This window comes from Myotis lucifugus, unplaced genomic scaffold (genome assembly GCF_000147115.1).
Source record: "Myotis lucifugus unplaced genomic scaffold, Myoluc2.0 scaffold_91, whole genome shotgun sequence".
NCBI classification, from domain to species: Eukaryota; Metazoa; Chordata; class Mammalia; order Chiroptera; family Vespertilionidae; genus Myotis; species Myotis lucifugus.
In genome coordinates this window covers 2,253,070-2,276,677 of record NW_005871139.1, presented here as the reverse complement: position 1 = coordinate 2,276,677, position 23,608 = coordinate 2,253,070, and the positions used below count along the sequence as shown (strand labels likewise).

Below are 23,608 nucleotides of genomic sequence, written 5' to 3'. Positions count from 1 at the left end.
AAACTGCCCCTGAACCTTTGTCCTGGAGGTAGTTGTCCCCAATGAGTGGCTATCTGAGAATGCTAACCACCTTTCTTTGCAAAGGTTATGGGCCTAGGTGACTCACTCCTTTGCTGTGCTCCAATGCAAGATCAAATGCCTTCCTTATGTTGGAAGTTGATCCTCTATTGGCCAGAAACTGTCTATAGTACCAAGCATGTCAAACTCAAAGGCTAACACAGGCCAAATAAACAAGGTTTAAGTTTATGTGGGCAGCAAAAAAACAAAAGCTTCAATTTTCATAGAAACATAGGTTTATTTTGATAGAAACATGCTGAATACAAAGGGCTGAAATAAATGAGTAATCATTAACATAAAATCATGGAACATTTTAATAAAAATTAGTATTTTTTCTTGAACATTAACTTACCAGACACTGAATAACTGCACAAATTAATAAGTGTAATGCAAATAAACCTATTTTTCTTGTTTTACGAAAGCGAAATAGTTCCTGTTGCGCACACCAAACAAGTCAGTCTAAGACTAATGACGTGGCAATCGGCTGCTAAAATAATCGCTGCTGGTATTAGTAGAGAGAAATGGTGTGCCTGCGTGTAAGGCACATAAGGGAAATGAATGCAACATGATTATAGTAATCAATCATTAGTGAACGTTGTAGTTCGTTATTAATAATTATGTATAACAGGATATTGTAAAAAATTAAGTTAAGAAATTTTTATTAAAACGTTTCTTACATAGTTATATTGGCTAGGCCGCAAAAATATTTGTTGTGAGCTGCTTGTGGCCCGTGGGCTGAGAGTTTGACATGCTTGGTCTACTGATTGGCAGGGAGTTGGAGAAAATTGCAGCTGTAGCTGCTTCCCTGCCAGGTGTATGACTAGAAACAAAATGTTTTCCACTTTTCCAGCTTCTCCATACATAGCTTCACTTAGAGCAAGGAGCAGACATCCTGCAGGGAGTCCCTATATTTTTTTTTCAGGCTGGCAACAGCAGCAGAGGGACATTGGGCCAGGATTTTGGGGTGTTTGGGCATCAGTAGCTCTGGGCTCACCTCTGCCAATAGAATTGCATTGCCTAGATTTGAGAAATGGAGCAAGGCAATGGTATTACCACCACAGCAGGTAACTACTTTTTCCCCTTCCAATCCATCCTCAACCCAGGAGCCAAAATGACCTTTTAAAAACACAAATATGACCCTCTTTAAAGATCCTGTCACTCTTTAGTGATTTCCCATAGCTCGGGAATGGTAAGACCTAGAAGGTATATTATCATTTGGCTCTAATACAATTGTTTTTTTTTCTTAATATGTTCTTACTGATTTCAGAGAGAGAAAGGGAGAAATGGATAGAAACATCAATGATGAGAGAGAATCACCCATCAGCTGTCTCCTGCATGCCCCCTACTGGGGATTGAGCCCAAAACTTGGACATGTGCCCTGACAGGGAATCAAACCATGACCTCCTGGTTGATGCTCAACCACTGAGCCACAGTAGCCGGGCACCAATACAATTTTTATAGTTCATTCTCCAACTACTCTTCCTCTCACTCATGTTGTATGGGCCTTCTCTATTCCTCCAAAGAGCCAAACTCCTTTTCATTTCAGAGCTCACAGTCCCTTTTTTCAGAAAACTCTTCTTCCTTCATTGCCTGTCTAATGCATACTCATCTCTCAGGTCTTCCTGAGAAAGGGTTTTTCTGACTTCTCAGTCCAGATTAGGTCCAGTTTTATATTTTGATTACATGGTAGGTATTATTTTCCTTCATTGGCCTAGCACCATTCTAATTATCTAACCACTAGAGGCCCAGTGCACAGATTCACATACTGGTGGGGTCCCTCAGCCTGGCCTGCGCCCTCTCGCAATCCGGGACCTCTGGCGGGGGATGTAGTAGTGCGCAAAGTGGCAGGTGGCTGGGGAGGAGCCTGAGTCCCGCTCCCGCTCATCCCAGACCCGCTGCTGCACCTGAGCCACCACAGCTGCAGCAGGAGAGGCTCGTGCACTGCAGCTACGCTCGCCAGCCATAAGCCTGGTGTCTGGCGCCCATTGGTCAGCTGAGTGGCACTCCTGCTATGGGAGCTCACTGACCACCAGGGGGCAGCTCCTCCATTGAGCATCTTCCCCCTGGTGGTCAGTGAGCATCATAGTAAGTGATCCACGGTCGACTGGTTGAACGGTTGCTTAGGGTTTTATATATATACCGGAGGCCTGGTGCACAAATTCGTGCACGGGTGGGGTCCCTTGGGGTTGGCCTTCGGGGATCTGGCTGAAACCCGCAGTCCAACGCCACCTGCTGCTCCTGCCTGCTGCTCCCACTCATCCTGGCCCCACTGCGCCTGCCTCTGGCTCGCACCCAGTCAGTCCCAATTGGGAAAGGCTCATGTTTGCCACAGTGGCCGTGAGCCCTGAGTCTGGTGCCCATCTGGAGGGAGGTGAGGGAGACTGGGATGCAATCGGCCCTCTGGGCAGTCGGTGGGGTGCCCTTGCCAGCCTGGGATCCAGATCTGTCCTGCTGACTTTTGCGCTGGTTGTCGGGAGCCACCTGGCGGAGGCTTTTATATTGTTTCTTCCTGTGGAGTGTCTAGGGAAGGGAAGCAGCCGCAATGCCCGAGGCTTACTTCCAGGAGGCCAGCGGTGCTGTCAGGATTGGGCCTGGCTTGTTCTCTGGAGATTGGACCTGGGAACTATTGAGGGAGTGAGTGGCTACCACCAGGCTGGTGGGCCACTGGGACGGTGGATCAGTCAGCTGAGTGGTGCTCCCGCTGTGGGAGCGCACTGAACACCAGGGGGCAGCTCCTGCATTGAGCATCTGCCCCCTGGTGGTCAATGTGCGTCATAGCGACCAATCATTTAGTCGTTTGGTCGCTTAGGCTTTTATATATAGAGAAGGCATATGTGTGTGTGTGTGTGTTATTTGATTACTATCTTACTCCCACAAGACTATAAATTTCATGAGGGTGGGCAATGTATCTATTTTGTTTACAATGCCTGACAGAGTGTGTGCAAATTTTCTTGGAAGAAATGAAAAGAAGGAGGGAGAAAAGGAGGGAGGTAAGAAGGAAAGAGGAAATGTAATAGGGAAGCAGGCAGAGAGAAGACAGGAACAGAGGAAGGGAGATCCCCAATGGGGCTAATAGGTAAGATGTATATTTGATACTTCCTCTTTAGTGGGAAAGTTGAAAGAGTTAGATATAGCTCTTATCTGAGGCCTTAATGCTTAAAGGCAGAAGTTGAACATCAGAATTTTTTCCATGGGATACTGCTGAGTTCAAAACACAGAAATAGGTCCAAATGGGTCATCAGAGCAAAGGGAGTCTGAGGAGAGTATTAGGTATAGAGCAAAACGAGAATGGGAAAAGCAGGAGAGTTGAGGGAAAATAAGAAAAATCTAGCCCTGGCCGGGTGGTTCAGTTGCTTAGAGTGTGGTCCCGACACTCCAAGGTTGAGGGTTTAATTCCCTGTCAGGGCACATACAAAAATCAACCCATAAATGCATAAAGAAGCAGAACAATGAATCAATGTCTCTGTCGCTGTCTCTCTTTCTCTCTAAAATAAAAAGAAATAATCTATGCAAATTCAAAAGAAACTATAGGACAAGGCCACCAGCTGGGTTTATTTCTTGTACCTCATGGCTTTTCATTCATGGGCAAGTAAATCTGATTAAAGGGACATAAACCACACACACACTTGATATATATGAACAAAAAAGGAGCCACATACTAAACCTGATAAGCTAAGAGGAGGCCAGCATGGTAGGCCCTACAAACTCTAAAAGTAACCATATCAGATGGTCTGAACATAAGAATTCCTAACTAAAAGGGGCTCATGGCAGGTCCTAGGCCTGTAGCTTCCTTGACAAAGATCAGTCTTATTTGAGTAAGCCTGTCTGTGGCCTTTTTGCATCTAAGATAACATACCTCTGGGTTGTTTCTGTTGTGTGTGTTTTTTTCCTCTTTGGAATGTCAGAGTAATCTCCTTTTCCAGACCCCTCAGGGCACCAGAGTAGAGACCACAGAACCCCTCATTGTTATGTTGTTCCTGAATACCATCTCTCTGTGCTATAAACGTGAATTGCTAACTATCCTATAGCCACCAATGTAAAAGATGTGTCTCTCCATTTTACTCTTTATCCAATCTCAGAGATTTCCCCACTTTGCTTTCTCCAGTAAATTTCATGTAAACCCCCTTTCGGCTCCTACTTTGATTCTAATGTATAAAATAAACTGTAAAATTGCCATTCGCCAGAGCATTTTCTCAATTTGTTGAGATTTTGCTTCCTGGCAACTATGACATCTCTTTTGAAATTCAACTTTTTGAATCAAAGTAATCAAGCTCTTAATTTAACATTGACTTCTATTATTTCCCTCCTTAACCTGCAGCTCCTGGAGGACAGGGAGTCTCCAGTTCATTTTCTCATCTCCCGCTGAGTCTAGTACAATGACTTCAAATAGTAAATGCTCAAAAAGATTAGTTAATAAATAGTACTACATTTTTCACAGGTGCTGGGAGTAATTACTCCAGTGAATTTAACTTCTTGAGGAAAACCTTTGTAGATCTGAATTCCTTCTGAAAATATAAAGAGTTGGAGTAAATACACTCTAAGGCAGAGGTCGGGGCAAACTGTGGCTCGCGAGCCACATGAGGCTCTTTGGCCCCTTGAGTGTGGCTCTTCCACAAAATACCACGTGCAGGCGCGCATGTACAGTGCGATTGAAACTTCGTGGCCCATGCGCAGAAGTCGGTATTTTGTGGAAGAGCCACACTCAAGGGGAGAAAGAGCCACATGTGGCTCGCGAGCCACAGTTTGCTGACCACTGCTCTAAGGCATTTCCAAAATACAAACTATTGGGACAATGGTAAGGTTATGTCATATACAGTGGGGCCTTGACTTACGAGTTTAATTCGTTCCGTGACGGAGCTCGTAACTCAAATTACTCGTATGTCAAATCAACAGTGAATGAGTGAGACACATGATGCTGGGCTGATGTTGTGGCGTTCACTGTGACGTTCGCTGCGCCAACTAGCAGTGGGGTATCTGAAGCTGGCTCGTAACCTGAATTTTAGCTCGCAACTCAAAGCAAAAATTCGGCCGAGAGACGGCTCATATCTCAAAAAACTCGTTAGTCGGGACACTCGTAAGTCAAGGCCCCACTGTATATCCTATATAATAAAAGCCTAATATGATAAGTGTCCAGTCATCTGGTCATCTGTTCAACCAATCAAAGTGTAATATATTAATGATATGCTAAGGCCGCTCAACTGCTCGCTATGACATGCACTGACCAACAGGGGGCAGACACTCCAACTGGTAGGTTAGCTTGCTGCTGGGGTCTGGCCAATGTGTACTGAGCGAGAAGGTCTGGACACGCCCCGGAGCCCTCCTGCAGTCTCTCCCCAGCTGGCCAACCTCCCGCATCCCTCCCTGGCCCGAATTGTGCACCAGTGGTGTCCCTGGGCCTGGCCTGCGTCCTCTCGCAATCCAGCACCCCTCGGGCGATGTCGGAGAGCTGGTTTCGGCCTGATCCCGCAGGCCAGGCCGAGGGACCCCACTGGTCATGAATTCATGCACCAGACTATATATATATATATATATATATATATATATATATATATATATCCTCTCTATCATTTTTAGTATATTACTGGGTACATAGTGGGAACTCAATAAGTGTTTGCAGTGAACTGACTCCAATATAGACATATTTAAGTTGAGAAGAAACAAAGATGTGTTTCTGAAGTTTCATATAAATTGCTTATGAAATGAACACTATGTAAAACATACAAGAGAAATTTGTTATTAAATGGTTCCTAAGGTGAATATTTTTTACAATATTTGGAATTACTTTGCAATATAATAACTCCTTAATCTAATCCATTTTTAAAGTTCACATTTTTATGTGTCAAGGTTGCTGATAATAGGATAAACCAGATTGGTAGCTTACAATTATAAGGGCACCAATCTACTTAACTATTGACTAAATCAAGCAATTATTCTTAGAGAATTGTCCCTCTTTCTAAAGTTCCCAAGATGGTATCTATGTATTTACCTCTCTCTCTCCCCCCCCTCCCACCTTGTGTTTTAACTCATAATTCAAATTTGGTAGATCTATCCTAAATTATAATGCTATGCATAAATTTTTCACTTTCCAATACTCCTTTCCACATTCCTCCCTGTTTAACCACACGCCTCACCATTTGCGAAAATAGGTATGCCTTCCATGGTGTCTGGATCATCCACAGTATCTAGATTCTTCGAACCGTCTGCCTCAGGTGGTGGCTTTTGTATGAGTATGCTGGAAGTTGAAGCTTCCTCACTTTCCTTTTGTATGAGCATGCTGGAAGTTGAAGCTTCCTCACCTTCCTTTTGTATGAGCATGCTGGAAGTTGAAGCTTCCTCACCTTCCTTTTGTATGAGCATGCTGGAAGTTGAAGCTTCCTCACCTTCCTTTTGTATGAGCATGCTGGAAGTTGAAGCTTCCTCACCTTCCTTTTGTATGAGCATGCTGGAAGTTGAAGCTTCCTCACCTTCCTTTTGTATGAGCATGCTGGAAGTTGAAGCTTCCTCACCTTCCTTTTGTATGAGCATGCTGGAAGTTGAAGCTTCCTCAGCTGAGAAACAACATGTTTAAGTCACCCTCATGGTGAGATTCAGGGAAGGCAATGCTCCTTATTCACTTTTATTCTCTCTATGCCTCTCAGGCCCTCTTTCCATAAATCCAGCGAAAAATTAGAAAAGTAACGACTCTTCTCAACAACTATCTTATCTCAAAAAGGTTCTACTCCTTTGATACAAATGGGGGAAAGCAGAAAACGTAACTAGATTCTTTGAGACTGGGGTAGAAGAGAAAGTCAGTTTTCTTTGGGACTCTTTATTTTACAACTTTCGGAGTATCAATTACAATGGGAACAAGGACCCCCATAGATGAGCCCAGAAAGATTAAAATAATTCACAAAGGACAAGAAATCAACTACTAGCTCATGTACTATAAATCTCATTCCCAAGTCCTCCTCATCTGCCTAGGGCTTATCTGCACGTATCAGGCCAAAATCTCACCTGATACTTGTACCAGGAAATAAAACGACTGAGTGACAAATATTTTATCATGGAATAAATGTCAGTTGACCCCTAAAGCCTGCATTTACATTATTAGTAAGTCTCACAACCTGTATTGAGCCTCCATTCAAGAGACAAAGGTACCTGTTCTCTGAGGAGTCCTGACTAATTGGCGAGATTGAATCACGCACATGAAAAATTTCAGATGCAGTTCCTCTTTATGCATGGCTGACTCCTAGAAATAGAGAAAGTTTAATCCAAATGAACAGATTTGTGAAATGAGTAAGATGAACAAAAGTGACACAGACCAGGTATGTTCACTGCTAACAGGACTTATGACCTGACAGTCTAAACTTCAACCTACAAAGTGATACAAAAAATCTACTTTTATACACATGACAGAGCAAGATCCCCTGAACTCAGCAAGCACTCCTTTCCCAGCTGCTAAGAGTAGCTAAGAGGCTGGGGGCCTCCAGCGGCTTCCATTCTTCAAGTCTGAGCTCAGACTGTGGCTATCATTTGGGTCTAGAGTACCTACTTAGGAGCATTTCTGCTAGGTTTCTAGGCAGGCCCCAAAAGCTGAATGAACAAACATATTTCTCTCCATTATTTTCTCTTAAAAAGTATGACACATTTAAATAAACCTATAATATTTTATCTAAAGAAAAAAAAAGTATGGCACAGATTACAGGTTAATCAATTCGGTCACAGGAACACCACCAGGGCCATTTAGTTCCTCAGAGGGCAGACCCTTTGGTCCTTTCTTCTCTTTATTTAGAAAAGTAGATCTCTGGTGGATCCCCAATAGCTTTCCTCACACCTACACCCCTGTTTCAAACTCCTCAAGAGTTCTGGGCGTTTTTACATGTTTAGAATTTAACCTATGCCAATACGAAGCTCTCTTCCCCTCCCCTTCCCCCATTTTTTTTCTTTTCCCTAATGGCCAATCAAGCATGATGTGGTGCAGAGTACCGGTCTGCAAGTTAAGAAACTTATTTCCTAATCCCAGATCTGCTATACACTTTATAACTTTGGGAAAATATTTCACTTTTCTGAAACTGTTAAACTATCTCCAAAATCCTCTACAATCACTAACGTTCTGTGATTCTCAAAACACAATATAGCCTGAGCTTGATTGAGCTCTCAGGTCTGCATCTGCCAAGGTGGCAACAGGTTCCAGCAGATGAAAGGCCAGGAGAAGGCTGCCATGGAAACTGGAGCTGTAAGCAATAATCGCCCACCGGAACCAGAAGACGGCGGGTGAGGGGGTCGGGGGAACAGAGAAAAGCGAAGGACGGAAGGCACACGAACAGTATTCCGGGAACAAGAAAAAGCCCAAACTGAAAGATCAGAGAAATTGTGACTGCAGCCTCAGATGCTTCCTAGGTTTCTGAGCCTCGTCACACTGCGCAGGCGTTCCGCGGGTACTTCACTGTGCTCTTTGACCTCCCGCCCCAACCCCCTTCCTCCTCAGCCACCGAACGGCTCTTCCGGTGTTGGGGAGGCGGTTCCGGTTCGCGGCCGTTCCCGGGTTTTACGTTCCGCGCCCGACCGGAAACCCCTTCGTATAGCAGCCGGTTCCGGTTCGGTGAGTGGCGGCGGGAAGCTGGGGGAGGGGGAGGATGGAGGGAGCCTGGGCCGGGAAGTTGTGCTGCTCCGGGCCCCGCAACCTGGGCTGGGCTGGGCGGAAGCGAGGACGGCTGTGGGGACGGCGCTGTTCCCTCTGCCCCGCCCCCTGGGACCACCTCCCCTCCCCGGAGCTGTCCACCGGCGACCCGGCCGGCGGCCGTTAGGCTCCGGGAGCCGTTCCTTCAGGCCTTTTCCCCTTGGGCGGTGGGGAGGCGGTCTCCCCGCCCTTCCGGCAGCCCCCGTCTCGGCGCCCAGCTCTCCTTGTGGGGAAACAGGCCGGTTGGGATTTCGGGGCTTTCCCGCCAGAGCCGGGTCATCTCACGGGAAAGCTGTTATGGCCGGGAAGATCAGCTTTTCTTTTCTTTTTTTCCCCACCTGCTTCCTCTCCCGCCTTCCTTGAGACCTGACTGGTATCTCTCGACTGCTTCTGCGTCTCCCGTAACCATTTCTCGCACTCGTTTACTCTGTGGTATCTCCCCGAGATGTGAGGTCGCTAGTGCCACCGCCGGAAAGAAACGTCCGGACCCTCCTGCCCCGGCCATGAACCCCCCTACCCGCCGCGGTTTGCTTACCTGGCTCATCGCCTCCCGGTAAGTCGGCGAGGAGCCTCTCCCGATGCCCCCTGCCGTGGTCTCTCTGGCTGTGCGCTCAGCTCTTCCCGAGCTTGATGATTTCTGGGTAGGGGTGGCGGGGGCAGCATCGCAACTATCTTGCTGGCAGTAACTTGCTCCTTTATCGCTCTCCACTCAGCCTTGTTAAAGGCACTTCGCGTTTGCTACGCTGACTATAATCGGGGTGATGGTGATTCTTACAAAACGTCTGTACAACCCTCTGTAGCCCACCAACCATTCGACTTGGGGTTCCTGTTCTAATTGGGTATTGTGGATGGAATAGGCCGGACCTTTACTCTTTATAAAGATAATTTGTGTTAAGGACGCCTATTGAAAGGTAAATTACACTAAATTGGAAATTACATTTACAGTGAAACTTTAAGCATCTCTTTAAGCATGATTCCTTCACTTCCAATTTAGAGATTTTCTTCCTTACCCGCCCCCCTCCAGTGCCATTTTTTTTTTTTTGCGTCTGTGTATGTTTAAAGAATTAATCTTTTTTTTGTTGTTGTTAATCTTCATCTCTGGATATTTTTCCATTGATCTTTTAGAGAGAGTGGAAGAGAGGGGAGGACATCCATGTGAGAGAAACCCATCGATTGGTTGCCTCCTGCACACACCCTGACCTGGGCCCAGGCAGGGGAGGAGCCTGCAACCAAGGTACCTGCCCTTGACCCGAATCAACCTGGGACCCTTCTGTCCGAAGGCCGAAGCTCTATCCAGTGAGCTGAACAGGCTAGGGCTCGGGCTCTAGATCCAGTTTGGAAACCTCATTCATTTTTTACCTGATTACAATTAATTATCCCAACCGGCTAGGGCTTTAGTTCCATTTTGGAAACTTCATTCATTTTTATCTGATTACAATTAATATGGTCTTCATATCACCCATCTGATGAGTTAAATCTAGAGGAGCAAATGGATTAAAAACAGGTTCTGCTACTTCAGGCTAAGATGATGTAACTCTTAACTACTGCTTTGCAAGCCTTTCCTTTACCTGACTCCCACATCTACCAATTGCATTAGCTTTATTGTCTTGCTGTAAATATCCATTTATGGATCTTACTTCCCCCAGTAGACAGTGCTCTTCTCAGCAGCAGGGACCAGTTCTTATTCTTCTTATCCTCAGTATCTTGTGTGTGTGCAATTGGTGCACAGTAAATGTGTGTGTGTGTGCAAGAAGTTTCTTAGTGTATAAGGTGTTAGAGTTTAATTGGGAGAGAATACATGTAAAAATACCAAAAACAAAAACATGATGATATAGTACAAACTGTATCATATACAGAGTTTTCCAGAGCACAAAGTAGGGTGATTCACATGATTACTTCCACACCCTTTTCATATCATAAATGGTTCTAACCACATCTTGGCCCTGGCTAACGCTAATTGTACAGTGGTTCCTACCGTATATACTTTCTAGTAACTTCATATCTCTAAACATTCTCTTATAATCACCTCTTTGCATGTATGTAAGCACATAAATGTTTTGTCATACTTGTTACATTCTGTTACTGTCAGGACTTTGCCGTTTTTTTCTTTCAGATTTCCCGTTATCTTCTGTTCAGTTACTAAATTGACTTCACATGAATATCTGTAACTATTTATGTTCTTTCAGTAAAATAAATGACCAATGTGAGCTAGAAAATGAGTTATTAGAATACTTTTCTAAAAAGGAAAAAATGTTTATGCTTATAAGAATTTTGGTGGCACCAAAGGTTCCAGATCCAGCATTTCATGTTGAATCTTGGGTTAAATGTCCCTTCTCCCAATGCTACTGCAAAGTGGCAAAATGAAAGTACCATAAGCACACTGAAGAAGCTGGATATATTTGTATGAAAATGTAAATTTAGGGCTTTAATTATTTAAAATCATAAAACAGCATAGATTCCCTAGAATTAGCTAGGGTTTGCTTTTATCTTGCTAAAGTGTATGACTCCTTGAATTGAGGATATGTTAAAGGATGAGAAGTTTTGTGATGTTTGTTGAAAATCACATTTGCTTTTAAGTCAGGATACCTGGGTTTTTGCTTTCCCTTTGCTCCATCTGTGTGATTTTAGACAAGTCACTTAACCTCTCGGACATAATCTCTCAAATTCTTTGATGTCTTGTTTGCTGAAGCAGCCTTTCTTTGTGTGTGCACTTTGTTGTGATCATAGCGAATACCTGTTACCACTCTGTAGTTGATGAAGTATTCAATCTTTTTTTAAAATAATGGTGATAGGAGTATGAGTAATGTAAGTGTGACTATCATGCCTAGTCTTCTCTTGGAAATCTGCCAAGAAGTATGTGTGCTGAGGGTATGTTTATTAACCTAGTCCCAAGCAGTTAGGCTTTTAACTTCCTTTTCTGGGAAAATTAGATCCACCAGAGGAGAAAGTAATTTCATATAAGCAAAAGAGCTTTGAATTCTAGCAGTTTGAATAACTATGGGGAGAAAGTATTTAGTACTACTGGGACATTCCTTGACTGTCCTCAGAATATCAGTAGCTTTATGTTTGGCTACTGAATAAGACGTGTATGGAAGACAAGTCTTAATAGGACCACCACAAGATCTATCACTTGTTTATGAAATAGTTTAGCATGAGATAATAGCAAGAGCAATGGGTTGGGAATTTCAGTGTAGTCACTAGTCAACTTTATGACCAAATGCAAATGAATGTCCAAAGGGTTGGCTCTCCTAACTTGCTTCTTGATGTAATATTCTGTGATTCTGTGGGTAGTCCATACTTGCTGTTTAGTATAGCACAGATTGTAGAAATGTTTGGAAAGACCTCCGGCTAGTTACAGTTCGCATTTTCTTCCCATCAACTCAACTCTCCTTATCACCTTATATTTTTCTCCACTAAAAACACAAATTTCACTTCTGAGTGGTTTCCTGTTTTATAATTAAATGAAGGAGATATTGCAGTGTATAACCTTTCTGTTTTCTGCTTTCTTTTACAGGACTTTGTATTTCTGCTAAAGTCAGTGATGTGAAAAGACCTGACATGGGTAAGACTGATTATGAAGTGATCATTCAGTCCTTCTAGTTGTAGTTACTCTGATTAGTTAAGCTGAATTGGAAGAATGGGTTTCCTTAACATTTTTAATATTTGCATTTTTGTGCTTAATAATTTTAAGGGAGATCTCATACTAATTATGTAATACAGTATACCAAACACTTTTCTTTTAGTTGAGACTTGGTCTATAGGATTGTTGGGAAGCATTTTCTCATTCATTGTATTGAAAAAGCCAAATAATACACACCAGCAGACATTTACTATGTGCGAGGCCCTGTTCTAATTACTTAAAATGTATTTATTTAATTTACAATCATCTTACAAGGGTACCTATGGTACCTACAAAATAGGCACTGTTATCCCCATTATATCAACAAGGAAACTTACACACAGAGCTTAAGAAACTTGCCTAGGGTCACACAACTATAACTGGGAGAGCCAGGATTTAAACTCAGGCAGCCTGGTTCCAGAGTCCTTGTCCTTTAGTACTGTTATATTTCCTTCTATATGATAAATAATTTGATTAAGGTAAATTTTAAGTTTTATTTAGCTAGTGGCACTGACAGTTGTGACTGGAACATTTTCCACTATTCAAGGTACTTTATGTCTGTAAAGGGGGGTCAATATAAGGTCAAGACTAGTAGCCAAATTAAGGTCAAGATTGAGAGCCCTGGCTGGGTAGCTCAGTTGGTTAGAGCATCATTTACTAGTAGAGCAGGGGTGGGGGACCTTTTTTCTGCCAAGGGCCATTTGGATATTTATAACATTCTCGGGCCATACAGAATTATCAACTTAAAAATTAGCCAGCTATATTTGGTCAAACATTGAATTAACTCACCCCTCATGCCTTGGCAGGACCAGACCAAGTGATTCCAGGGGCCTTATAGGGCCCAAGGGCTGGACGTTTCCCACCTCTGATTTAAAGCATCATCCCGATACACTAAGGTTGTGGGTTTGATCCATGGTTAGGGCACATACAGGAATCAACTAGTGAATGCATAAATAAGTGGCCCCCCCACTTGTCGCTCTAAAATCAATAAATTTTTAAAAAAAAAGTAGGCTGAAAATCTATACAGTTAGATCTTAAAACATTCTATCTGCTCCTTTTAAATTCACATTGGTCTTCTCTCTTGTTTCTGTTTTTCCCTTTTGCTTTGTGTACATTCTTGTCATTTGTTTCCCCTTTTTCTCATTGCTGATATTATAAGTAATTGAGTTCCTTTATTATTTGTTTCTATTCTACTCTTTTATAAGAAAGTAACAAAGTTCTCAAAAAATGGTTGTAAAGTAAGATTCTGCCATAATATTACAGTGATTGAGCTGATGTCTGTTAAGAGCCATATGAATAAATGTTTTTGGCAGAACATTTTTAGGTCGATTAATTTTTTTGAATTAAAACAGAAGAAATAAACCACTGTTAACTAGTGTTTGTTTTTTGAATTGTGAAATTTTGCTCCATTCTTATTATATTAAAATTTTTTCTACAGTTAAAACATTCAAAAATTTATTTGGGGGAAATGTCATTATTTTAAAATTTTGCATTTAACTCTTGACAGTTTTGAGATTTCTTGCCAATGGTTATTTATGAAGGAGAGGTCTTATTACATGGCTGGTCTTTGGGAATTATTATTGTTATCATCCTTACCTGAGGACATGTTTTTATTGATTTTTAGAGAAAGAGAAAAGGAGGGAGAGAAAGAGAAACATCAATGTGAGAGATAAAAATCAATCAATTGCCTCTTGTAATTGCCCCAAATGGGGATTGAACCTGTAACCTTTTGGTTTATGGACTGATGCTCCAACCAACTGAGCCACCCGGCCAGGGCTGGAAATTACATTTATTAAGTGAAAAGACTGATGTATAATAAAGTACTTATTAAAGCATTATGTGACTTGAACTAATCCGGACTCTTTCTCCAGATGATATTGCTGATGGGATGAGAATGGATGCTGGAGAAGTAACTTTAGTGAACCACAACTCCATATTCAAAACCCATCTCCTGTCGCAAACAGGTTTTCCAGAGGACCAGCTTTCACTTTCTGACCATCAGGTTAGAAATAATTTTCTTTTGTCAGTTAATGAATTATTTTGGCTTAAGTTTTCATCTTATGTAGTTTAACGGCAAACTCAAAAGAACAAGCATATATATAACCTCTTTAGAATCAGTGACTCTAATGTTTGAAATTCTGTTTGATATATTAAGTTAAGACAAGAACCAGACTATGCATGAGTTCTTTGACAACAGTACCTTTGAGAAAACTCTTTGTTATTCCTCTGAATTTTACAATTATCAGTACTCAGATCTATGTTGTTTTAAACTGTATCTTAAAATTGCTGAGCATTAAATGGGGTGTGTATATTTGTGAATATACAGCAGTTCTGAGATTTTTCCATGCTATAAAGCTTTTATTCTCAAAGGACCAGCAGCAGCATCATCACCTGGGAGCTTGTTGGAAATGCAGAATTTCAGGCTTCACCCATACCTACTGAATAAGAATCTACGTTTTTAAAAATCTCCAGCTGATTTATATGCACATTAAAGTTTGAGGAGCAATATTAATAAAGCAGTCTTTTTCAGTAGGAAAGCCATTACTAATTTGAATAAGGTGATTCTTTGCTGTGTGAATCTGATTTAAGCATAGCAGAATGTTTAGCATCCTTGGCCCCTGTGTACTAAATACCTGTAGCATCTTCCCTTAAGAATTATTTTAATAACTGAATATATATACACACATTTCCAGATTTATACTGGGGAGCAGCACCACCCCTGATTAAAAACTTTGTAAAGTTTTCAAAAAAATAAGTCAGATTGACTTTGTCTGCCTTTTTGATATATGATACACTGGTTTTCAGAACAGGAAATACTAAATGTATAGTTACCTTCTCATGAGCAGTTTTTGAATTAAATTGTATAACAGATATTTTTGCCTGTTTTTTCTCCTTGAAGCCTCATTTTATCAGACTATGTTTTTCTTACTTAGTAGTATGTTGTTTAATTTATAATATGTATAAATATAATTAGTTATACAGGGATGGGCAAAAAGGTAGGTTTACAGTTGTTCATATGGAAAATAACACAATAATTAATAAATAATAATACAAAAATAAACTGTTTCATGTGCTCACAACTGTAAACTTACTTTTGCCCTACCCTGTATTGAATTCTGAAATAGGTCATAATCTTGTTTAATGATACATATTTTTCTAGTATAAATTCTTACTACATTTTATTGTCAGAATATGATTTCAGAAAAATCTTCTGCTTTGTTTAGATATTACCTTCCAGGCAAGGAGATTTGGACGGATCTTATACATGTTCTACAAGAAGTGCAGCTTATAGTTCAAATTATTATTCAGGTATGATACATTACTTGGAGTCAAAACCTACATACCTTTCAGATTTCTTCCTAGTGTATCATTTGTGTTTGCCATCTGTAAAAGTGAAAGCATTGTCAAAAGCAAAATAGTATTTTCTCCACTAACACATCATTTTAGTAAGCTGTGTATGTGTGTATGTGTATGTTGTTGCTATGATATTTAACTGATCTAGTCTCGACTAAATATTTTTTAATGGAAAAGTTGTTTTGAAATCCATTCTCCTACTTGTTCATTATGTCATTGTAAAAAGCACTACAGTGTTTTGTTTTGTTTTGTTTTAGATATGTCTGTGTGATGTAAAGGTTATTTTATTGATTTAAAGCTCAAAGTTAGCCTTTTTCAATTCTGCTTGAAAGCATGAATTCTGAAAATTTATTTCTGCCCAAGTGTATCCCTCCATCAGGGCAGGAAATGTTAACTACATGTCTCTATCTAGCACCTGCCACAGCCATGCTTGCATATTTAAGGGCTTGCCTATTCAGCTTGTGATCCATGACAGAAGTCAGCATTCTCTAGGCTGTTCTAGCCCCTGGGCTGCCTGACTTTGCATCTCCCCTTCCTAAGATTTGGACTTCCAAAGATTTTCTGGTTCTGTCTTGGGGAAACGAAGAATTTTTGCTCGTTAGCCTCTTGGCAGACTCAGGAAGATATTAGTGTTTTCCTATGTCTTTTCACTCCTGCTTCAATCTCCCCATGTTATCACAAATATGGGAATATTAGTAATACCACTGAACCTGCCTCAGTGAGATTTTTATAAGGATAAACATAATAAGTATGAAATGCAAGTAATAATTATTGTTGTTATTTGGCTTCCTCAGGATTCTTTGTCAGCAAGATGAGATCTCCTCCCCTAAAAAGACGTTAGTATGATGCTCTTTTAGATTTATATTATATTTAAATGTCATTTAGGTGGGTGGTAATTTATCCTGGGCATTGGATTTCCTCTACTGGGATGGGAAATGGTCTCCACATAGTATGTGCATAATTTGTATAGACAAATCAGTTGTCATGGTTCTTATTATTGTTTTTTTGTTAATTCTTACCTGAGGATATTTTTCCATTGATTTTTAGAGAGAGTTTAAGGGAGGGGGAAAGACAGAGAGAGAAACATCGATGTGAGAGAACATCAATGTGAGAGAGACACATCAACTGTCTGCCTCCCGCGTGAGCCCTGACTGGGGCCAGGGATGGAGCTTGCAACCAAGGTACCTGCCGTTGACCAGAATCGAACCTGCCACCCTTCAGTCCATGGACTGATGCTCTAAGCACGGAGCCAAACCAGCCAGGGCAGTCATCATTATTATTGAAAAATCCTTTCTGATGAGCAAAGAACCTGAAAGCTGGTTTGATAGCTCATTATTAATCCTAAGGGAAGGGTAGTTGAGTGGATAATGAAATCAGATAATTAATATTTCCATTTGAACTCAGTTTGTGTTTCCTTGTAATTTCACATGCTGATTTACCATTGGATGGAATATTTGCTTTTAGTTAAAAATAATTGCTCAATAATAAACAGTTTTATAGGGAAAATTATAGTCACAATCTCCTCTAATTCAACTCATCCTTAACTCCTCTCAAATCATCATGTTCTTGACTATAGTGATATTTGGCCAAATTCCTGGCTTTTATCTCAGTTAAATTATTTTTGAGAGTTACATTTTTCCTATATTTGTCCTTATCTCCAAGACCTCTAAGGTCATTCTCTAAAAATCAGAATTTTAAATCTTGAATGTCAAGGGTCTATATACCTTTTTCTTATAATAAAGTTTTTCATTTAAATCTACTTTTTACCGTGTGCTTTTTAAAACTTTCTTTGCCATACTTATTTCCGTTCATTGCATGTCCTACAGAATTTTGTCTCTGCTATCTCCTTTGGATGTATTATTTTCTGATAATCTCCATATTGATTTCTATGGTCAGTCACTTCGAGCTTTGCCTCTTAATTGTGCTAGACATGGGTCCCAAGTTTACCTGCATTAGTTTTCTCATTCTGACTGTATTGGTATTTGTCTCCTCTCTCACCTGCTATCCTTTCTCCACCAAAATGAAAACAAACACAGGAAAATCCCAAACTTTAGAATGTAGGGTCTGGAGCTTTCTGTTTATTGCTTTACTGGATCTGACTCTTGATATACAAGAAGCCCTCTCAATGGCATGTGACAGAGAAGCATATCAAGCTTTTAAAAATCTACTTCTTAATCCATTTAAGATTTAACTATTAAAAACATTGATTTAAAAAAATTTTTAGCCCTAACCGGTTTGGCTTAGTGGATAGAGCATCGGCCTGCGGACTGAAGGGTTCCAGGTTCGATTCCGGTCAAGGGCATGTGCCTTTGTTGTGGGCACATCCCTGGTCGGGGGCGTGCAGGAGGCAGCTGAATCGATGTTTCTCTCTCATCGATGTTTCTGACTCTCTGTCCCTCTCCCTTCCTCTCTATAAAAAATCAATAAAATATATTTTAAAAAAATTTTTAGAAAACAGAAAAAACACAGCATTTTCATTTTAATAACTTAGTGCTGGTCAGGCTTCAGGACCTCTTTGATTAAGAGTATAATTGAATAGAAAATTAAAACATTTTAAACCCTAAACAAAGAAGAAATGATTTTGCTCATGCTTAGAATCTTTATCAATGTCTTCTCTTTAGAAAATATGTTAAATTAGGTTGCCAAACTGGCATTTAGTAGATGAAATGATTTAAAGCATCCTGCTATTTATAATAACTAAATAAATCCCAAGGAAAGCAGGAACTACATACTGTTGGTTACTTTCATAGTAAGTGATTGGCTGATACACTTTTTTTTTTTAAGATACCCATAAAAATACTGCCTGTTCTTATAGAGAATTAATAGAGAAAAGTAGGAAAATGCCCATCATTTTATTAGAACACAACCAAAATTAAAATTTGGTTATATTTTCTTATAGTTTTATGTGTGTTTATATACACATGATAAGTAATCTTATTTGTGGCATAGGCAGTCTCATTTCTTAATGATGACAGAAAACCAGGCTAAATCACCAAAAAATGAGTGTCTTATATCATTGGTCCCTCTGTATCTTTGTTTGGTCACATCAGCAGTAGAGGACTGTTCAGTGATTTCATTGAGTAAAGATGGAACCACCTTATTCTGGTTAAACAGACTGCTTGATTCTGTGCCTTTCCCTTGCATTTTAAAGCTGAGGTCTCTGTCACATGCCCTTGAGAAGGCTACTCTAGTTTATCCTTAATCTCAAATTTCACACCTGTCAGGGTAATTTTCATTTTTTGGTAGACATCTCTAGTGAGATCATTCCCTAATCAAATTTTAGCAAAAAAGTATGAGAGACAAAAATGTCTATTGCTTTGCATTTAATTTGAAGATAATTTTCTGGTCCTTTAATGAGACTCATTTTCATTAGCCTCATGTCTCTATCTTGAAAGTAATGGTAAAAGATGCGAAGCATAGGTAATGATTACAAAGGAGAAAGGTTGTAATTCATTTTGAAAGTAAATTAAATTATTAGATTAGGTTTATCCACTGGTGAATCAACTGGTACTAATATCACTCACCCTGACTGCTGCTTTTTTTATATCATTTTTACCCTAAATCCTGATAATCCTGATTAACTGGAAAAAACACACACAACACAATACAAAACTTATACTTTTGTCAGCTGCCATACTTTGTGGAGAGAATATCAAAGGCTACATTAAATATTTTAAATAACATAAATATGTAATGTTAAAAGTCCTATAGTAATATGCTTTGAAAGAGGATCTTCAATGTGATATTGACAGACCAAAAAATGTAGGAAGCAGAGAATTATCATTCTCGTTTTTCCACTGATGCTCCTCAGAGTTCCATAGCCTAACATCTGAAGTTATTTTGAAGGCATGTAAATTGTCCAGTCGTGATGATTAGGAGAGGAAGGTATAGAAATTATTCTGTTCTTAGCTGAAACTTGGAAATACAGGGTGTCAAAAAAAATGTATACATACTTTAAGTTGAATTTTGAAAAAGCAATGTATTTTAGTAAACATCGCCTTTATAATTCTTCAAAGTGTGTGTATACATTTTTTGGGACATTCATTTTGAAAGTAAATTTAATTATTAGATTAGGTTTATCCACTGGTGAATCAATTGGTACTAATATCACCCTGACTGCTGCTTTTTTTTATATCTTATTTACCCTGAATTCTGATAATCCTGATCAACTGAAAAAAAATTTATTATCCTTGCTTGTAAGCCACAAGTCAGAAAATTCAAAAAAAATAAACAAATAATTCTTAGCCTGATTGCAGCAGAAAGCATTGGAGTATTGATATGTCTGTTGATTATGGCATTAAGTGACTGAGATACCATATCAGAACCAGATGAACATGATGGGTCATTCTTGCCATAAACTGACCAGAATAAGCAGCAATTAAGTTATCTCTGCTCTTAGAGAGAGCCTCTGAGTTGTGAACATGGTAATTAAAAACAGGAGATACCAGCTGCTTATTAAGCAATAACTGTTGTTCATTTGAATTACAATTCTTGGCCCTCCACCTGCTTTCTTACTGGTCTGGCCTACCTTCTTTCAGGCCCAGGCCTGGGAGTGCTTGCAAGATATAGTTGGGGTAAAATGTTGACTTTTGGTGGACACCACGGAGTCACATTGATGCAGATAAGGCACATGGCTGTGGCAGGATTCAGCTCCTTCAACAATTTTCAGGTTAGTATGGCTGAATCAATTATAGTTTGTAGAAGTTCCCTTACTGCAGACTTTACTGGCAGTTGAGACTGGGATCTTCCATGAGAGACATGGTAATATGCCACATTACTTTAGAATTCAATGTTGGACATGGTTGCAGTCAAATGGAGAACCACAGTAGGTATTTAATTTATTCAAACTTTTATTCCTTTAGATAAACCTTCCTCAGACAGTTTTCTTGGCTCAGGAGACTTAAGAACCTTTGGTCAGAGTGCAAATGGCCAGTGGAGAAATTCCACTCCAGCATCAGGTACAACTTCACAAAAATCAAGAAACAGCCGAAGTCTTTACCTCGAAACCCGAAAGACCTCAAGGTAGGTATTCTGGCTGCTTAGTTCATAAGCCCTTTCTGCGATATAAGAGGCAATGGCTATAAGATAGTTGTTACATTGGTATTTTAAAAGAGTAACACCATTTTTGAACTTTAAACCATAGAGATATGGACAAGTCCATTTTAAACTTTCAACTTTTACTTGGTATTGAATTTTAATGACAGCCAAATCATATTAAAGGAGAGAGCTTTTTTAAGATATATTTTTATTGATTTTAGAGAGAGGAAGGGAGAGAGATAGAAACATTGATGAGGACATCAACATCAATCGGCTGCCTCCTGCTGGGGATTGAGCCTGCAACCCAGGCATGTGCCCTGACCAGGAATCATTCAGTGACTTCTTTGTGCATACCGGCTGGGCTAGAGGAGAGTTTTGAGGGAAATCTTGGTAGATATGCGTATATTAGGACCCTTGAGGATCTATATAGCTATTATGAACCTCAAAGTGAAAACCAGTATCTGCTAACGTAGCAAATAAACTAGCACATGTTGTGAGCTCTTACATAACAGAGACTGCTTAAACCAAGGCAGCTCTGTACCTCATGGCCTTAGTCATCTAGACATAAGCTATTTCTGTTAGAAAATAGAGTCACAAAGTACTTGCTCCTATTTACTATTTAGTCCAACTTCATAAGCCCTACCTGTCCTCTCACCAAGTTTATACTGATTATTAAAGGCAGATGAAATTTGGCTTAGAAGCTTTGCCATCAGGCGCTTTACTATATAAGTAAAATATTTATTCTTTAAAATAGTATTTATGACTTCTTAAATTTTACAGGAGTGATGGGTTTTAGGCATGTTATATCATTTAATTTCCTGCTTAGTCAAGGCTAAGCTTTCTAGTGTTGATTGAAAGCCACCAATAAGATGGCTTTTATTTTATTTTATGATTATTGGCACATGGACTGTGGAAACATGTGTCAGTACTCTCAGAATCATCTTCCCACTTCTTAATATTTTAAACAATTATACCTGAATTCATGAATACATTCACAAAATTAAAACATTACTCATAAAACTAAAGACCCATGACCACTACCCACAGTCTCATTCTCCTTCCCTTAGTGTATTTCCTTCCAAATCTTTTCCTATGCTTGCTCTTCTTTCACTATCTCTTACTCATATATAGCATAATATATATGCTATGTATACGATGATGAAATATATAATATCATTTGTCTTCATTAAAGATATTGCGTCTCTTGGCAGGTTGCTTTTTTTGCCATACTGTTATTTTTTTCAAGTTACATTATTGCAAAAATAGTACATGTGCTTTGTAAAAAATTGGAAAATGCAGATAAGCAAAAATAAAAAATAGGAGCCTCGCATTCCCACCAGTCAGAGATCACCTTTGTAATATTTTAGTATATATCCTTCCAGCTTTTTTCTCTGCATTTACACACACTTTTTCCCCCCAAAGTGAGTTTATACTGTGCATATTCTTTTGTTAATCTGTTTTTTCAATCATCTCCTTTTTACCACTCAGTAAATTTTATCTTATACTCTAACTAAATTATATTTAAATTTTCCTAGTTGACCCAAAGTATCCTTTACAGCTAATTTTGCTCAAACCAGTATCCAATCTAGGATTGCATCTGGTAGTTATTGCCCTTCAGTCTCTTACAATCTAGAACAGCCCCTTTTATTAGTGACATGACTTTTTTTTTCTGCAGAATGTCTCACTTTTTGGATTTTACAGATTTCTTTGTCATAACATCATTATTTTGTCCTTCATTCTCTGTATTTTTTCTAAACTAGGTTTTTGTCTTGAGTAAAAGGTGATGCTGTCTTATTTCACATTTAGGAAACCTCTATCTGGTTCTCCTGTCATTAGTGATAATGGATTGATCTCTGGATTAGAGAGATAATAGTCTCGTCCTTATTTGTACAGTTAGGTTTCATTCCCCCTTGTGACTAGAATGTAATCTAAATGATGTTACTTGGCATTATATGAATGACCAGTTTCATATCACTCTAATAGTTATTAATCTCAATTGATAACTCTTATCTGGTAACAGTTTTTTTTAAATTGAGGTATAATTGACATAGCATATTAGTTTCAAGTATACCACGTAATGATTCGATGGTGAAATGATCACCATGATAAGTCTGGTTGACATCAATAACCATACATGGTTACAGAAATTTTTTTTTCTTGTGGGAGAACTTTTAAGATCTAATCTTAGCAACTTTCAGATATGCAATACAGTATTATTAACTATATTCACCATGCTGTACATTACATTCCTATGACATTTTATAATAGGAAGTTTGTTTGGATTTTATAGATTTCTTTTTCATAACATCATCATTTTGTCCTCTAGTTCAGGAAGTTTGTACCTTTGGGCCTCCTCAGAACATATAATAATTTTACTAGAGTTAATGAGATAATATTTTTCTAATTTTATCATTTTTTCCTACACTTATTAATTGGCACTCTGCTAAAGAAGAGCTCTTCTTCCTCATTAGCTGGGGCTATTTGGTGACTCTGAAATACATTTCCTACTGGGAAGGCAGGATATATGATTAGATCTTCCTTTTTTATTACCTATTTTCAAAATAAGTTTATTTTTATTGATTTCAGAGAGGAAAGGAGGGAGAGAAATAGAAACATCAATGATGAGAGAGAATCATTGCTTGGCTGCCTCCTGCATGCCCCCTACCGGAGATGGGGCTGAAACCTGGGCGTGTGCCCTGACCAGGAATTGAACTGTGACCTTCTGGTTCATAGCTTAATGATCAACTGCGCTGGCTGGGCTCCATTGATTTTCAGACAGAGTAGAGGGAGGGGGAGAGACAGAGAGAGAAACATGGATTGGTTGCCTCCTGCATGCACCCGACCAGGGCCAAGGGTCAAGCCTGCAACCGAGGAACGTGCCC

General features: G+C 39.7%; 2 protein-coding genes across 6 annotated transcripts in view; one reads left to right on the top strand and one right to left on the bottom strand.

Moving 5' to 3' along the window:
• PFKM (phosphofructokinase, muscle) overlaps positions 1–9,303 on the bottom strand; it is a 41,521-nt gene extending 32,218 nt beyond the window's left edge. Inside the window, exon 1 of one of the 2 annotated variants that reach the window (XM_014458192.2) lies at positions 9,252–9,303. Coding sequence is in view for 1 of the 2 variants with exons in the window: in XM_023756304.1 (XP_023612072.1) it covers positions 6,189–6,582 (394 nt within the window). In the remaining variant the exon portion in view is untranslated. Of the gene's footprint in view, positions 1–6,188; positions 6,587–9,251 lie in introns of those variants that run through there. The other variant, XM_023756304.1, reaches the window with a different exon arrangement.
• The window catches only part of SENP1 (SUMO1/sentrin specific peptidase 1), a 49,871-nt gene continuing 34,627 nt past the window's right edge, over positions 8,365–23,608 (top strand). The window contains exons 1-6 of one of the 4 annotated variants that reach the window (XM_006091485.3): positions 8,664–9,269; positions 12,231–12,278; positions 14,207–14,337; positions 15,560–15,644; positions 16,484–16,525; positions 20,552–20,711. In XM_006091485.3, the coding sequence (XP_006091547.1) occupies positions 12,275–12,278; positions 14,207–14,337; positions 15,560–15,644; positions 16,484–16,525; positions 20,552–20,711 (422 nt within the window). In that variant the 5' untranslated portion in view covers positions 8,664–9,269; positions 12,231–12,274. Of the gene's footprint in view, positions 8,639–8,663; positions 9,270–9,419; positions 9,628–12,230; positions 12,279–14,206; positions 14,338–15,559; positions 15,645–16,483; positions 16,526–20,551; positions 20,712–23,608 lie in introns of those variants that run through there. The other 3 variants (XM_023756306.1, XM_014458194.2, XM_023756307.1) reach the window with 3 other exon arrangements.